Source organism: Necator americanus, chromosome IV (genome assembly GCF_031761385.1).
Source record: "Necator americanus strain Aroian chromosome IV, whole genome shotgun sequence".
NCBI lineage: Eukaryota > Metazoa > Nematoda > Chromadorea > Rhabditida > Ancylostomatidae > Necator > Necator americanus.
Window position 1 is genome coordinate 35,274,615 of NC_087374.1, and position 17,536 is coordinate 35,292,150.

At 41.1% G+C, this 17,536-nt stretch overlaps 1 protein-coding gene across 2 annotated transcripts; it reads right to left on the reverse strand.

Moving 5' to 3' along the window:
• Positions 1-1,296: 1,296 nt before the first annotated feature.
• On the reverse strand, positions 1,297-15,313 carry RB195_003722 (uncharacterized protein; the record flags this gene model as incomplete). Of its 2 annotated transcripts, none has more annotated exons than XM_064201496.1 (24): positions 1,297-1,383; positions 1,440-1,648; positions 1,919-2,056; positions 2,425-2,654; positions 2,723-2,806; positions 3,131-3,224; positions 3,311-3,350; positions 3,719-4,222; positions 4,920-5,053; positions 5,134-5,268; positions 6,176-6,370; positions 6,459-6,652; positions 7,272-7,352; positions 7,411-7,501; positions 9,822-9,864; positions 9,937-9,972; positions 10,027-10,136; positions 10,563-10,605; positions 10,662-10,697; positions 10,770-10,876; positions 11,226-11,445; positions 11,500-11,602; positions 11,675-11,799; positions 15,290-15,313. In XM_064201496.1, the coding sequence occupies 24 exons, from the start codon at positions 15,311-15,313 to the stop codon at positions 1,297-1,299; spliced, it is 3,063 nt and encodes a 1,020-aa protein (XP_064057377.1). The 2 variants fall into 2 exon arrangements, with proteins under 2 accessions (XP_064057377.1, XP_064057378.1); XM_064201497.1 differs by lacking the exon at positions 15,290-15,313 and adding an exon at positions 11,854-11,862 and having other exon boundaries at positions 4,920-5,071.
• Positions 15,314-17,536: the final 2,223 nt, after the last annotated feature.

Sequence of the window (17,536 nt, forward strand, 5' to 3'; positions counted from 1 at the left end):
ATTAGGTTATATTATCTATTATCTTTCTCAAAAGTATCCCGAGGGCTACAAAAAGTCAACGATTTGAATCTCGACTTTTATTTTGTCCTTCTTCACATCTTTCATGTGCTTTTTTATGTGTATTTTTTTCTCTAACTATTCATCTTCTTCTTTTGTATTACCTTCGTCATATGTGTCTTGTGCTCTTTTCCATATAATCACCCTATAAAGGATGAAAAAGGACAAAATTTCTGGCGTTAATCAATCCGCTTGGGATGCGCCCCCACGTTCACTTCAATTCAGAATCGCTTGACGTTCAGGAACGTGTAACTGGCCTATACAGTGACTTCCGGGGGCTGTCCGATGTGTCAAGTCAGTGTTTTTATCCTCCCAGACAAGTCTGGTACCAATTTATCGACCCCGGAGGGATGAAAGGCTTGGTGAGCACTAGGGCGAATTCGAACCTCCGATCGATCGTGCAGAAAGCTTAACCTCTAACCGCTACACTACAATCACCCCATAAACATTGAAATTCATGTTTCCCTTCCTTGAAAAATAGATCTATTTTGAAATAGAAAATGAAATAGTACGGGACCTATCCGGCGCGACCCCAAGAGTGAACACATGTATCAGGTTCTTAATGTTGTTTTACACTGACTGTTATTCTGGAAGTGCAATAACTCAAAGGAACTTTATCTTAATATATGTTCTGGTTTTTTAATATATATATATATATTGTTTATATATTTAACTTTACCTTATAATGTTCCTTATAATGTTATAATGTTAGATCGTGATAATTGTACGTGCAAATCCTGCAGTATATCTGATGTTTCGCAATGATCGGATCCATACATCCAAAAATAATTCTGGCAGTAATTCCGTACGAAACACAATGGACGAATTCATTCATTCACAGCAATTTTCATGTAGGATTGGCAAAAATAGTTAAACATTGCCGCAATTTAAAAATAAAAAAAAAGGCTGTTCTGTACAAGAACTACAACTCTGAAATAAACTAAATTTGATACTAACTCTTCAACATATAATACAGAAGAAACTAGTAAAACTTCAACGATTCTTCAACGATTCAAACTTCTAACAGTGATATAATTAATATACATATAGTTATTACAGCTGTAAAAAGATGTAGTTTAGCAGTTGGTGACAAGAGACTGAAATATATTAGTGCATAGAAGTTCAAGTGTACAAAGTGTTCATGCACCATGAGACCAGATAAGTGAGATAACGAAGTGAGAACAAGAGGCAATAAAGACACAACACATGCTTGAACGTATAGAGATACAAAAATAGGAACTAATCCGAGTCGGAACGGTCGTATGAGTAACAGCGTTTCCTCTTAGTTGTCCCTTTTTTCGATTTAGGAGGAGGTACGGAGGGTTTCTAAACCAAAAACGGAGAAGTTGCAAATATTCAGAAAAGAAAACGAAAGCCTTTACCGGTGCAGGTGGAGGAGTTTCGAGGAACACTGAACCGCCAACGCGTTGCGGTGGGGCGGACTTCTTGGATGTTGCCGTCGAATGAGTCGGTTGTTGTTCTTCCCTGGCGTTAGATCCTGTTGAGGCAGTGGAATGAGGAGGTAATGAAGAAGACGGTGTTCGAGCCCCACTCATAGATATGTTTGGAGGCTGCGGTACGGGCATGGGTGCTAGACAAGAAATGAATAATGATCTTTGAAGAATAAGTTCAACCAAACTCAGAAAGTTCGAGAACGGAAAAGAATTTGCGAGTTTCTTTTACCTACAATTGAAATTTGTATGTATTGTAGGTAAAAGAAACTCGCAAAAATTGAAAGATCAAAGCAATTCGTTAGATAAACCACTCCTGTGCAAAATAATCCGCATAAATAGTTCAAAATGTTTACACAAGTGTCGTTTCGACGCCACAGAATGATAAAAGCAACCGCAAAATCACGAACCGAACAACTGTTGCGGTGGGGCGAAAGGTAACGGAGGAACTTGTAGATTCGGGAACACGGATGATGGTTGTGGCGGCGGTGGTGGTGGTGGTGGTGGTGGTACACCCATCGGCGGCATTCCAGTTGCCGGATACACTCCTAAACAAATAAGCGAGCAATGTGACAGCTAAATCTAACATTCAAGAACATTCAGAAACATTGCACGGAAAAGAAGTGCTACACAACGGACAACCAATTCTCGAAAAGTAGGTACAATAAATAGCGAGCGTTAATACTTTTACCAAATTTCTTATGTAAGAGCCAGTACGGTGAGACCAAAAATAAATCAGACTTATAGCAAACATCTCTAAAAGCGAATCTATACATAGAAAACAAATACAGATTCAATAGAAGACCCCTTTACCAGCTCCAAGTAGTTATACGTAGTTATAAAGCAATTAAAAACAGTTATAAAAACAATACCGCGACAAAATAAAACAAAAAAGAGAACGAAAAAAAAACCCCACCATATTGGTTATGCACTGGATACATGAAAGGAATGTGTCCGAATGGAGAAACTGGCATAAAAGGATTTTGTGGGATAGGTGCACAGAATGGAGGCATCCCAGCTTGTCCATTGAAACCAGGATTACTTGTAGATGGAGGATTGGTAAAGTCAGATGATGTATTTTGTTCAGATGTAACATTTTCTGGCGGAGGAGGAGTTCGTGCTCGGTTTTCCAAACTCAGAGGATCACTTAAATCACTTAAATCTGTCAAAGTTGCTGCAACCGGCAAGCACATTCAAAAATGTTAGGAACCTACTTATTTGGGACCTCCGCTCGCATTGCCTGCGTATTCCCGTCGCTACCACTATTTTTTCTCCCAGGGCTTCGCATGTACGACGGGCTGGAAAGTTTTCGTGAATTATTCAAGAGAACAGTTTCACGCATAGATCAAAAATCTCTCAACAGGTGCTTTTAAGCTCTTAAGTGGTATCCGTTCCTAGACCAGAGAAATCGGAATTTCCAACATTAGAGTAATTGGCTCATTCGAACTGTTAATGAAACTTCGTTCAAACAATGGACCTTTGCACAAAAAAGAGATGAAAGAGAACAAAAAAAAAACTGTTACAAGTGCGCACAACCGACTAGTTGAAATAAAGTTATCGTTGAATCTGTGAGGTCATACTCAGCTAGGAAAGAAAAATCGAATCATGATAAACGAACATACACAGCCTCCTCCTCATTGTCCTCGTATCGAGGTGACCGAGGTGTTCCATCCGAATAGGTGGCTGGCGATCTCATAGGTGTATGACCAGAATATCCTTAACACACAAAAATTCCCAAGCGTCTCATCATCCGAATTGCAAAGAAAATAGAAATAAAAATCGCGAATAATCAAATTATTTACCAGTATTGAGTCCATGAGCACGAGAAGACGATCTTGATGACTAAAACGGAAAAAGAGATACAATTTCAGTATGAAATCAAGCACAAATACTTCAGTATTAAATTGAACATGAGCAATTTCTGAAAAACTGAAGCTAGTGGTCAACTTATAGTTACTAAACTAACCGTAACTTTAACTAGTTATAGTTATAGTTAAAATCCACCTCCGAAAGAAAGAAAAAGACCATACAAAAATAGAAACAGAAAAACCACCTTACTAGTAGCAATTTATCGATATCAGAGGAATCAAAGACTTTGCTGGCTTAGGCACTACTCTAACCAATCGTGCGGATGTAGTGATAATCACCTATCACCGTGTAATACGGCTCTCACCATCAAAATAATGTTAGTTGGAAAGAACTACACTTACCTGTCGACTTTGTTCTCTGCTTGAACGATTCCCGTACGACGGAGTACTACTTCCATCTCTTGAATTTCGCGATTTATGCAGACGAGGGTCGGCGGCGTAAGACGCTGTCTGTGGTTCCTGATTAGGAATAGCAGGACCTGGTGAGCGACTACCATAGTTTTGAGACTGAGATCCATGAAAAGATGTTTGCCGCCCGTTGGTATGTTGGCCTCGGCTTGGAGGGCCAGGACCTGGCGAACGGTCATATGCTGGGGTTTGCGATCCATAAAAAGGCTTTTGGCATCCTTGGATAGGAGCTCGTATGCCATGACCGGGAATGGAAGCAGCATTTGTGTATTCTGGAGATCCGTCATGGTATTGGGGTGTTTTTGCAAAGCAGAAAGGCTTCGTTGATTCATGTGCAGACGTCCATTGCATACCGGAAGAGGTTTTAGTCCCATAAGCTGGGGTGGGACCTCCGCTCCACGACGTATGTGGATCGTATGTCGGGGTTTTGGAGCCGAACTGAAAAGTCAAAAACACTAGAACCAATCCGGTTTCAAAATAAAATATGAGAAGATAGAAGTTCCTGCCCAGCTTCCCACTGAAGGAAAGACATCGTTTCACTACACGCGGATTATTCTACCGCAATCATGAAAGATCGCTGGATATTGAAGACCAAATGTTCATATGAACTACTAACAATCATCGAATCGGTTTTAAAGATGTAATACAAATTAGTTGCCTCAAAAGGTAGTCCGGAAATTAAAAAAAAAGTATTTAGTACGAATGAATACGAAAAGTTATACGTCAAGTAATAATCTGGTTGGAGAGATTTCCTTTTTTGGACTGAAAAATGAAAATCAATCAAGCGGAACTTTTAAGGATAAACTAAAGATAGCACTAGCGGGTAGCATCGCTCTGACCACTGGTACATAGAGGTACAGGTATCGGCACATGGCTTTTAAAGCTAAAACGAGAAATTCTCTATAAATCCAAGAATCGAAGGCGTCAAAAATATCTAAGACTACGAAAATTACGTTTACCCTATGAAATAACTCTTTGTATTCATACAAGTGATCATATGAAAGTGCACTGGAGAGTTTAGAGGTGGTGTTTCGCATTTTCACTGTCATTTCAAAAACTACAAGATAGGTTCCAGCTAGTTTTCTTTCGTATCTCAACGACAATATGAGAAAAATGAAGCACAAACAGTAGGTACCTCTATATTATGAGAAGAACCCGATGGTCCTGGGCTTCTGGATACCCGACAGCGAGGTGTACGTGGTGGCGATGGATTTTCCTCAAGAAGAGCATCTTGTCTGCTCTTTTTGTGAACCGATCGGACAGTTGTTGCTGAATGTTTCCTCGTTCCTATATGAGGTGAGAATATGTTAGAACGTAGTATAAAACTAGCAACATAACGCCATGATTACCGCTTGATTCGTTGTGAGATGGGGCGGATGGCGGTAGTACTGGCTTTGGCACAGGTTGCGACGAAGTGGATAGTCTTACACCAAGGGAAGAAGGTGGAGGAGGTGCTGGCGGAGGAGTAAGTCGGATTCTTGCATCTAGAAAACAGACAGTGAGAAGTTTGGCTGTGACTGCACGATCTACTGATGGTTCGAAATAACCCTAGTGCCAACCAAGCGTTCTATCCCATCAGAGTCTATAAATTCGTATCACATTTGTCTCGGAGGATAAAAAAAAACCGAACTAACGCATCATTGTAAAGGTGCAAACACGTTCCTATACCTCAAACGCATCTGAATCGAATTCGAAAGGGTAAGCGTATACCGTAGGAGAGGTTGATCAACTCTGTGCACTTTATCCTATTATCTCCTATCGCAATCTGCACGGTGTGGCAGTACGCGGTCACATTTAAAATAAAACGTGACAGAAGTCGATAAAGAGCATCAATACTATACATAGCTAGGATTTCTAAAAAAAAGTAAAATGTCTGATGCAGGACCAAAAATTTCTGAGTATGGATTTTCAGATCAAAAGGATTTTAAAACAGCCACTGTGGAAACAAAAACCTAACAGGAAGACATTTTTGGTTGGATCTTTCAGAAACATTTTCGTCTAACTGATTGAAATTTCCACCGATGCGCGAATTTGCATCTTTGAAACGTATTTTGTCCTTTTGTAGTTCTTAATCGTGTTTAGGATATGGCTTCAAAACACCCACCCTTTGGAGAGAACGTGTGATCATTAACTCTGGTGGCAGTTCTAGGTAGGTTGTAATAGTGAAAAATTAAGAAGGAAAAATCTTTTTGTGAATGAAATGTTTTCATAAACTCTTCCAGACTAAACCACAAGAATGGTTTACGTCAGATAGATGAATTCAACTAATAGAAATCAAGCTCTAGTTTGGTAGAAACTTCAAGAACGAAAAAATAGCTGCTTTCCTCTAAATATTAATAACAAATGCAAATTTCTGAAGTTAATTCCAATACCCAAAACAGGACCACTTACCGTCCACAGCAGTTTTGTAATAAGCACATGATGGAGGTTCTTCTTCAGGAGGTGGCGGTGGAGGAGGAGGTGCTACCGACTCGACTGCTGCCGGTTTGTTGGGTGGCGGAGGCGGATCGTGATTTGGTGGTGTAGGATGAGGTTCTACCTCTACGTCTTCTTTACTTAATGGGTCCCTCGCGTTTTCCATTGATTCTGTAAAAGGAGGTGAGTTTATCCAAGAATGGATATCTAAACTCAGCAAGTACAGAAGCAAGATGAAATTATTTCAGAAAAAAAGTACCGTTCCTAGTCTTGCCCGGTACAGAAGATCCTATAGGCTCAGCGGGTGACATATTTTGAGGGACAGAAGATGACGGAGTCGGGAAGTGGTCTTGGACGAATATGTTGCTAAAGAGTTGCGGTTTAGGTAATGATCCGTTCCATGTGGCTGACGTAGGACGTTCTGCTCCCATAGCTTGTCTTCGCGCCAGATCCCTGAATAGCACAAACTTTGCTGAACAAGTGAGAGCCCAGGACACTTTCTCTCTGAGAGTAGAAGCTAAAAAGGACGGAAACAGCCTCTAGAAGAACAGACTGTCGAAGAAGTCAGACCCAAAATGAGACATTATGACATCCGAAGGGAAAAATTATTGTTTCACCTTAATTTTACGGGTAAAATCGAATCTTCTGCTCGTACATGTGGAAAGCCTAAAGCTGAGATGTAAGATCTTTATGGCTTGAAAAGAGCTAAGATCTTCGTTAAGTAATCTGCATTGTAGGGCAAAATTTCGTTTGTGCGTTAAGGAATTCCCCTGCTTTCAGCAGAATCGTGACCTAAACTTTAAAAAAAGACAATGATAGCAAAACAGCTATAATAGTTCCGATATATCCATCATAAATGCAAGGACAAACTAGAAATAGTTTACATGCGTTCCTGTAAATTACTACATCTCTATTCTCACTGCACCCCAAATTTCCGTACTTTTTCATATGGCCAATTGCGTAAACAAGATCAAATCAGAGCATGTGGAAACATCTCCAGAGAAAACAAAACAACTATGAAAGTGTGATCACCATTAACAGTCAATAAGAGGTACAAATAAAAACAACAGACCTTGCTTCCTCGTTCTCTGTTCGTGATGATGCACCAGAACGACTTTGAGATCTGTTTCGCACCGTACGATAGTATGCAGGTCTGGATGAATATACAACGTATTCACTACTAACTTGTGCTTCATCTTAGAAATCCTTACTCTATCTCCTCATCTTCGTCACTATAATGCGGTGTGCGTGGAGTACCGTCAGGATAATACGACGGTGATGGCATCGTCATCCAACTCTGACCTCAAAAAAGAACTATACATTCCCTCATTACGAACTAGCATCAACAACACAACACACATAAATACATCGTATATGGTTAGGGGTCATCATATATGGTGAATCCTATACTGCGTACTACTTTTTGAGGAGGACCAATATTGTTATCGATCTTTATTCCAGCGAACGTTTGAAAGTCGTCCCCTTCTTCGGAGCGTGGAAAATCAAAGACACTTGTAATGTAATGTAAACCGTGATGTTAGCGGACCACCGGTTGTTAGAGTTGCCCCGCTAATGGTAACTACTAACGATGCCTCTTGCATCTGATCCCGTAAGTCAAAACCGGCTAAAATCTTGATATGACGCCAAATGTGATATGTGACATGACGCCTTGGTCAGAGCGATGCGTCTCATTCGCGTACCAAGATCGTGGCTGTTATCTTGAAAGGAGAGTTGTCAAAACACTGTCTGCGATGAGCAGCTAAAGGGGTTCATGACTTTGATATTACGAGCATATTTAGGTGCTCTTTGACAAGAGTGCAGTGCTCTTTCTGTTTCGCCAATGTATTCAGCCCCATTTAAAAAGGATAAAGTCACTGGCGTATCAATCCACTTGGGATGCGCCAACGCGTTTTACTGGAATTCGTGATCGTTGAGATTTTGGAACGCGTATTGGCCTATACAATGACTTGCGGGGGCCAGCCGATGATCAAGTCAGTGTTCTTTTTTTCAGCCCCAAATAACTGACAGATAATAAAGTAGATAACTCCCGATACCACGCAATCCCCCTTCCTTCCATTCGGACAGACGACGCAGTTAGATGTCTCACAAAGTCTATCATAGGCACAATTGTGGACTGCTGCTTCTTCAGGTTTACAAGTGGTATGTCCATTACCCTGACCAAGTCTTGCAGACCCACCTGTCTAAACCTTGCTCGCACGGCATTGCTCTTATCTTTCAAAACAAAAGGAAGGCAAAAAGGGACTAATGCCTTCCTTTTCTGCTATGTGGGACCGGCGCTCTGTTTTATGGCTCCGTTTTAAATCGTAAACCTTTCTTGGGTAACCAATAGGGTGAGCAGTGTAGTTAGCCACATTGTTTACCGAGGGAATGCGCTCTTGAATCTCAGATAAAACCATTCCAGCTGTCTTAAACATATTTCCAGCTACTGACTTTCTGGTTTTCCAGAGGTGTGCCGAGGAGTAGTGAATTAGAATGTTCTTACAACTCGGCTTTCGACACCACTTTTTTTTGCCAATTTCCCCTGTACAAATGAACGTGGAAATTGAGAAACAACAGCCAATTGTGTTTAGGTCTCTCCATCATGAACGTTGTGTACTGGGATTGCTTATTTAAGATATCGAAGCAAATGTCTATTTCGGCTTGAGTGGGACATGTAAAGCAACAATCATCTATATATCGGCAGTACAATCGAGCTTTGCGTTCCAGTAGTGGCTGTCCCTGACTTCAACAAAGTACATGATAACACCGGAGCGGGCGCTCATGTGCGGGACATTTTGGAAATGACTTGTATTCTAAGTACTTCGCTGATGTTATCGCTAGATTTTGGTTCCCTTTGGTTTCCAAGATTTTCTTCGAATAGCTAACCTGCAATACTCGGATAGCGGATAAAAGGTGCAATGAATGACGCCTATCAGACTTCTAGAATGAAAAAAATACGGGATGATATGATCTACGTAGAAATCACTTTTGCAACTCAAACTGTAGTGTCGTAGAAGTGCGCGAAATTTTCAACCAAATTCTTTGGAAGGTATAGCGCTGTGGTAAAGGGTTTGACTGCGACTGTACTCGCTCGACAGTTCAATCCGATCAAACACCATCCCTTCAGTATTGGTGGATTGGTGCTAGACTTGACAGGGAGGATAATGATATTGACCTAAAGGCATCACCCCACGAATCCGGGAAGTGGTGCGGATTTCAGGTGGAGAGTTCCTATACGGGGTTGTATGGAGAAGAGGGTGATTCCGTTCATTTCTTCCTAATTGCCGTAAAAAACGGCCCGGAAGATGCGGCGCAGCACAAGGCTGGCGCGCTCCAGTCCAACTCCTTGTAGAAAATAGTGCGCCAGAATGCCTGAAGCCGCATCTTCCGAGCCGTTTTTTACGGAAATTAGGAAGAAATAGACGGAATCACCCCCCTCTCTGTAGTCTCCCATCCCATATACGAATACTCCACCTGAAATCCGTACCATCTCAGATTCGTGGAGTGATGCCTTTAATACATAGGAGGATCCACATTCTTTCTAATTAACTACTTAGCTTGCAAATTAAAACTGCAGACATCTTTCCAAATTCGTTTAAAAAAATAAATAAAGGTGGACTACCTCCGGGACTACGCGGATCGCACTCAGTCTTCTGTTCAACCGACTGAAACAACAACTGAATTAGAATGTGATATGGCAGAAACAATGCATGGATAGAGAATGCACTTATACTTACTTCTACTCGTGATTTTGGTCCTGGGCTGCGAGACATCTACAAATGCAACCATTTGAAAGAACGAAGAAATTGAAGAGATTAGATCCTAACCTGACGCCTGGAAACTGATGGTGGCGGGGGATTATCCGTGAGCAAGCTGTCTTGGCGGCATCTTACAGGAGGCCGACGAACTGTGGACCGCGATCGCCGTTGATTTGATGCTGAAATAAATTTCAAGTTCCAAAAAGGGATTACTATCGCTAAATGAAGGAGCAGAATGCGTAGCTACTTTCTGATCCAAAAAGAAACAAAAAGTTGGGAAAAAGAGTTTTTTTTTTCTCTGAGACGAAAACAGTAGTATGTAGAAGTACTAGGGTTAAGTGAAGCTGGAGGAAGGGAAACAATGAAAAAGAAGATGCCCTGAGATGTGGCTTCTGTGCAATCCGCACTGGACAGTTAAAAGCGGTTATTTCGCTCCAGCAACGTTTGTTTTTTGAGCACCAAAGTATAAATCGACGAAAGCAGTGTTGAGTGTCCCCCCCAGTTATATTTCACCCCAAGTATTGTATGCATATGTATACGGGTGTGTACGAAACATATGACAACAAAAAATATCAAGAATTTTCCTGAGAAAACTTTATCTTCACCTGTCGATGTCCCTTGGCCGTTCTCTCCAGTCTGAGCATAAGGCTAAAAAAGAAAGAAATTGAAAGAAAATTCATAAGAGAAACAGCTTTCGTACATACCGTTTGTTCACGGTTCCTTCCAGGGCTACGTGAAACCTAAAATGGCGACTGAGGAGCGGAAAAAAAAGAAATTCGAAAGGAATGAAAAGAAAAAGAAGAACTACGGACTCTTTTAGGGAGTGGTGGTGGGACAGGCTTCTTCGGAGGGTTGTTGCCTGGACGGCTCTCAGGTGGCGGTTGACGGACTGCCGATCTTGAACGTCGTTCGGCAGCCGCTGAAAACCGTTATTATGGAATTTCAGAAGCAATAGTGACCAGCGGTTTAGGGCTATGACGGTTGTTACAGTCTGATAAAATAATATGGTGTTAAGTAAGCCAGCATAATATATCTAAGCTCAACTAGCGTATAGTAGATTCAACTACCATGTTGAAGAATTTTCAGTCAACCGTTAGGTTCGGGCACACCAAAACTGGAAATGTGGGAGTTTTAAAAATATCTTTCTACTAAAAGCATTTGCTTTCTTTATACTTTCTCTCTTACGCGACGTCTAAGCACCGCTGATCAGAAGAAAGCGAAAATACAAGAAAAAAGGGGTATAAATACACAAAACAGCAGCAGCATACGTTGAGGGTTTTGTGTATCATTTGTTCGGCGACTACCACCTTCCGGACCAACTGGGACCTGATAAGACGCTCCGGAATTTGATGAAGGCTGGTTACAATCTCCAATTTTGCTTGTCGTTGACTCGAGAACTGGCACCGCGTGTTTATGAACGAAAAAAGAAAATTGTACGTCTCTTTTAACATCCTCCATGGTAACTTCCGGTTTCAGTTGAACAAACCGCTGAACAGAATGACCGTACCGTAAGGAAATTGTGAGGAAAAAGAAGCGATTTACCTCTTCTGTGCATTGAGGTCCGCATTTACAGCCACCACACATCCCAAGAATATAGAAGCGAAGCTTGCATAGATTGCAGTAATAATTATATATTCTCTTTGAGCTGAAAATTTTGATTATAAAGTAGTGGGAAATGTAAAAATATGAAACAGTACATAGATACGTCTACACGCACTGGTATAATTCAGAGAAGTGCCACGCAAGATGATCCATAACGGAAAAAAGTGAGAACGTTTTGCCCGAGGCACAACCATGGACGGCACATTTGTACCGTAACCGCTTCTCTTCAGGAATATTCAACTGAAAACGATAGATTTATTGAAACACAACCTCACCAACCACAACAACAAATACCTCTTCCATCTTCAAAATCACTATTCAGGAGAATATCCAACTGGAACTATCACTAAACAGTAGAATAAAAAGAACAGGGGAAGTTAGGGAAAAAAATTGCCAGTGCATGTAATTTTGCATGAATCCGAGGTACAGTATTCAAACACACAGAAGAAAAAAACAACATGGAAACAGATAATTTATTGCTCGAGCAGAAATACAGAACAAGCAGGTGAGGAGGCTAACGTATATGTTGTGTGGAAAGGAGTTTGACAAGAAAATTACCATAATTTTCAAATAAGAACGATCTAGGATCTTATATCATATTTCATGCAAAAACCGGAACATCTTCAAAAAAGGAAATAAACAAACAAACAAGAAACAAGAACATATAACAAGCTCTTCTAGCAGTAACCAGTTCTCAAATAATAGAAACGAGGAGTAATTCTTCAAATCATCCACGTGATAGTAGAAAATCCAAAAAGAAATAACATTCTAAAATGACAGCTCGTGCAAAATGAAAATGTGCTGATAAACGATAACGCGACAGCGATGCTAAGGGAACATTTTGCTTGAACTGTGAAGTAACTAAGGTTAATTGGGTACAATAACACAAAAAAAAAGAGAAAAGCACTATTGAAAACCATGTGAAAGGAGCAACGAGGAGCTTATCTGCACCATAGTTCAATCGAATATTATAAAATCAATCGCAGAGACCAGTGCCGACGCGTCAGGACGACACAATACATTCGAGAGTGACTGCATATGCAATAGATGTGAACTCTCTGATACACTGATACATCCTTTGATGAACACACGATACAGCATGTATGTATTTAAGCACATGGAACGATAGGTAATTACCTACGTAAGTCTACAAAAAAAGAAGCCATTAAGAGAAAGGATAGAGGCTAATATTGAAAGGGTGGATCGTTTCGCCTCCACCTAGATGATCCACTTTAGATTAGCACCTCTTGAGGCTCCTCAGTAGGGAATGGACGCAAATCCAGAAGAAAATTAATTGTAGAAACACAATCAAATAAATATTAATGCAGAAAAACAAAATAGAGAGAATAGACCAATAAGAACAAAGGAAATGGGGGAAGAGTCCAAATCGTATTTTAGCATTTAAGCGCTACTGTTAAGTTGAGTCATAAATAACTTCGGCCCATGTACATGATACACATTGTTATTGTTTACGCATACAAACGGCTAAACAAACAAGGGATTCTTGTTATTGTTACGTAGGCGTAATTTCGGTTAAATCTTTGGACAGCAGTCTAATTGTGTGCACATAACGTTTAATTTCTCTTTGTTCACCTTGAAAATGGAGAATAAAAAAATACACTTACGCCATGTGATGCTTCGGAAATTTAAACAGGATAATAGTGCTGCAGCCACAACTAAAAAATGCAGCGTGTATAGTGAAGGGGTGATATACGATCAGGCGGTTAGAATTCGGTTTGCAAAATTCTATTCTGGAAATGTGACCTCGAAAGACGAACTAAGGAAAGGGAGTCGTCCTTCAGTCCTTCAGACCATAGATGCGATAGTCGGATTCGGTGCTGCGATCCTCCTCACTTTTGGACGGTTCGCAAAAGGACCCCTTCAATTTTGGACGGTTGGCGACAGGACCCCTACACTTTTGGAAGGGATCCTCATCACTTGAGTTGCATTCCATGAGCTAAACCCCCTTCCTTCCTACCGCACCTATGCTTCAGACCTCGAAATTCATGTTTTGAAGTCAATATTGGAACAAAATCCACTTTAAACAACGAGAGAATTAGCAGAGAAGTCGAGTACGTCAAAATTGCAATAAATTATCATCACGATAAATGTATGAAAAAGAAAACAGAACTTATTTACGTCATAACCTAATAAACGAAAAAAGAGAGAAAGTGAAAAGACACAAAAAAAACGGAAGAAATATTAATACAAAAAAAACTACAACAGAGGTAGGAAAACCCATCAGACATAAACTGGGAGACTAAAAAGACGTAGAAATCAAAATTAGAAAATATTATTTTGTTTATCGTAAGTGCTTGCGTGGTGTGTGTAGGCTGCACAATTATCCGACGCCTAATCCTAGAGGAACTTTCGGGAGGTGTAGATTCTGTCATTGCTTACCACTGGGGGTGTGTAGTGGCTTTTGTAGAAGGTGGTTCAGTGGAATACTTTATCAGTAATAGGACCTTTGGCCCAAACAACAATGGAATAGTGGCAGGCACTAGCACGAATACACACACTACCGCGGTCAGCTTAAATTCTTCCGAGTAAGGTTGGTATTTTGTCAGCTGTGTTTGCAGCGACTGAGCGCTGAACTTGATTGGTTTCCTGTGGAAACTAAGATACATTTTTATCTTAGTAAAATTGATTTTTGTGCGAGTTTATTGCGCAGTGATTTATTTTTCTTTTTGCTCTGATCTCTAGTGAGAGATGGAACTTTATCTGAGTGGTTTTCTTAGTTATTTGAGCTCTCTTTTGGCTCCTGACTTGCCCTGGTCTCTATGGATGAGACGGGGACTTGATCTACCCTGGCCTCTCCGATTGACACGGTGTATCTGGAATATTCCAGTTCTTTGAGCTTTTCTTTAGCTCTTGAATTGTCCTCGCCTCTGTGGAGACGGGACGCCAATTAGTTCGACCGATGTACCAAAAGGATGTGTAGTGCCTTTTGTAGAAGGTGGTTTAGTGGAATACTTTATCAGTAATAGGACCTTTGGTCCAAACAACAATGGAATAGTGGCAGGCACTAGCACGAATACGCACACTACAGCCGTCAGCTAACATGCTGCCTCTTATATAGTGCGCCATTAAGAGTACACTGAGAACAGTTGATGCGCTGCCTCTTATACAATCTTACTACGACATTTTGTCACGGAAATATATTTGTAACAATGCATTACGAGGGCCGAGATATATGGTAGAGGTTCGGCGGCTATTGCCGAGCAGGGGGGTGTTTTTGATCTATCACATACCAACCACGAGTGAAAGTATGTGAAAAATAAAGAAAAAGCTCAGCCCACAAATTTTACAAGAATTAAAAAGTGCGGGGCCACCAATGACTAAAGTGTGGATAAAACGTCTAGCGTTCATAAACTCGCTTGGGATGCGCCCTCACGTTCGCTTCAATTCAGAATCGTTTGAGGTTTACGGGTTAACGTTAACTGGCCTATACAATGACTTGCTGGGGCTAGCCGATGTGCCAAGTCAGTGTTTTTATCCTCCCAGACAAGTCTGGTACCAATTTATCGATCCCGGAGGGATAAAAGGCACTGGGACGAATTCGAACCTCCGATCGATCGTGCAGGAAGTGGAAACTCCTATCGATTGCGGTACACTGGACCTATCAATGATTAGTATCCCCAGTTTCATAAAAACAGTAGAATAAAGACCGCGAAGCAGGCCCATTTCAATACTTCTCAAATAATAATAAAAAAAAAGTAATGAAGCTCACCGAAAAGGAACAACACTCCTCCATTCGATCAGTCTGAATGTACAATACTCAATTTGGTAGAGTGAAAGTCAAAAATACTAGATTACAAACTACTAACAAAGCTGAGAATCATATTTGAGTATCATAAGGGTATGAATATCATACGAATCACTATGCTAAAGATGCTAAAGGAACATGTATGTCTCTTGGCATAGCAGGACCTGCTTCAGAAAAAGCAGAACCCAAGTGACGATGCGTGAAGGACTTTTCCCCCTTTTGCAGAAAATATGCTTCCGTTCGAAGAAATAAAGGACCCAAGGAAAAAAGCCTCAAATCAGCCACAGATGGTACCTTAGGCTCGGACTCCCTTCACATAACAACTCATGCAACCATAATTGGGAAGGAACGTCTTACGCGACATGAATCACTTGGATACGGTAGTTGAGGAGTGTTTCTCGTCTTTTTTTTTTTAAAGCAGTTTTATCGTTCTGATGTTTTTTTTTTATCGCGCACTACCTCACGGATATCCTGTGAGCATCCTACCAACACATTTAAATTGACGTCTTCCGGTCGCATGATTCTCTCCATGCTTTTGGGAACTATTATTACTTTTATCTGCCAGCGTTAGCTGTAGGAATCACCTCCCCCCCCCTCCTTCCCTCTCCCTGCTCGCCAAATCTGACACCCAGAAATAGTGTATTGCTATTTTGGGACTGTAGGAGTCGCACAAGGAAGGTGCTCGTGCAATCTTGCTGTATTTTTCTCTATCCTAGGTCACTGAAGGGTTGCTTTAGAAGTAAGGTGCGTTGGAAAACGCATGATTGTTATTGCAATTTGATATAAGTGGCTGTGTTAGTACAAAATGGGACAGACCTTCCAGGGAAAATGTCCTTTCAGTGACCGGGCGCGTTTTCCGCATTTTCCTCTGGTTGATGAGGGATTCGTAACCTTTTTTAATTGCGCATATATATATATATATATATATATATATATGATTTTTTTTTGTAAGAGTAAGCAATAATCTGAATAAATACGGTAATAAGAATAATCATAACAATAGACGTTATAGGCATGAAGAAAGAGGTAAGGTATAAGTATAACTCAGCAACGACGCTCACCTCATACTTCAGTGTGACCTCATAATGATTAAGGGTCATCGAAGTCGTGCCTACTGCTTTGATAACGCAACTTATTCTCTGATCTAATGATCTAAGGTTGGTGTTCTTAATACGCGATTCCGTATTGTTTGACAAGAATATAAAGTCTCTGAACGATAACTGTGTAGTCAAGGATCGACCTGGGGAAAAATCCCAGGGCTCTTAGCACACACAGTAAAATGATCAAGAATCTGAGGTGGTACGGATTCCAGGTGGAGTATTCGTACATGGGATCGAGATTATGGAGAGGTGGGTGATTCCGTCCATTTCTTGCTAAAATTTCTTGGCGTAAAAATGGCCCGGAAGATGCGGCGTGTGCACACGGCTGGCGCGCTCCAATCGAACTCGTTGTGGGAAGTAGGGCGCCGGAACGCGCTCGAAGCCGTATCTTCCTGGCCGTTTTTTACGGCAATTAGGAAGAAATGGACGGAATCACCCTTCTCTCAATAATCTACGACTCCGTATAGGCATAACCCGCCTGAAATAATCTACTATGCCGTATGCGAATACTCCACCTGAAATCTGCACCACCCCAGATTCGAGGGGTGATGCCTTTAACGTAAATAAAGGCTGGTAATAGATGATCCAGAATATTCTTGACTACAACAAAATAGGAATACGCTGGTGATGGTCACTGTGCTACACTAGCCTTGACAAATAAGTTAATAAGTGAATGAGTAAACAAACGACATTAAACACGTTGCAGTTGCGTCGAAGTGGGACCACCACAAACTACATGAACTCTTTTTCCCTGCCGCCAGGCCAGGATGACGTAACTCGTCATGACGACACAATGCGTTCCACAGCGACTATAGGCTTGAATCCAGTGACCAACCCATTGATGAAAGTAAGACCTACGGTTGGAGTTTAGTACTATCAGACATTATGAAATAGAAGGATAAAGAGTAAAGTCCACAGCATTGATCAATCCTTTTGGTATCCGCCTGCGAGTTCGACTTCAATTCACAATCGCTGAGAACAAGGGAGGGGTCCAGCCGATGTCTCAAGTGTCCTTTTCCTCCTAGACTATCTCGACACAAAATTATCAATCTCGGAAAGATGAAAGTGTTGGTTGGACTAGGGCGGCTTCGATCCATCGATCGTGCCCTTT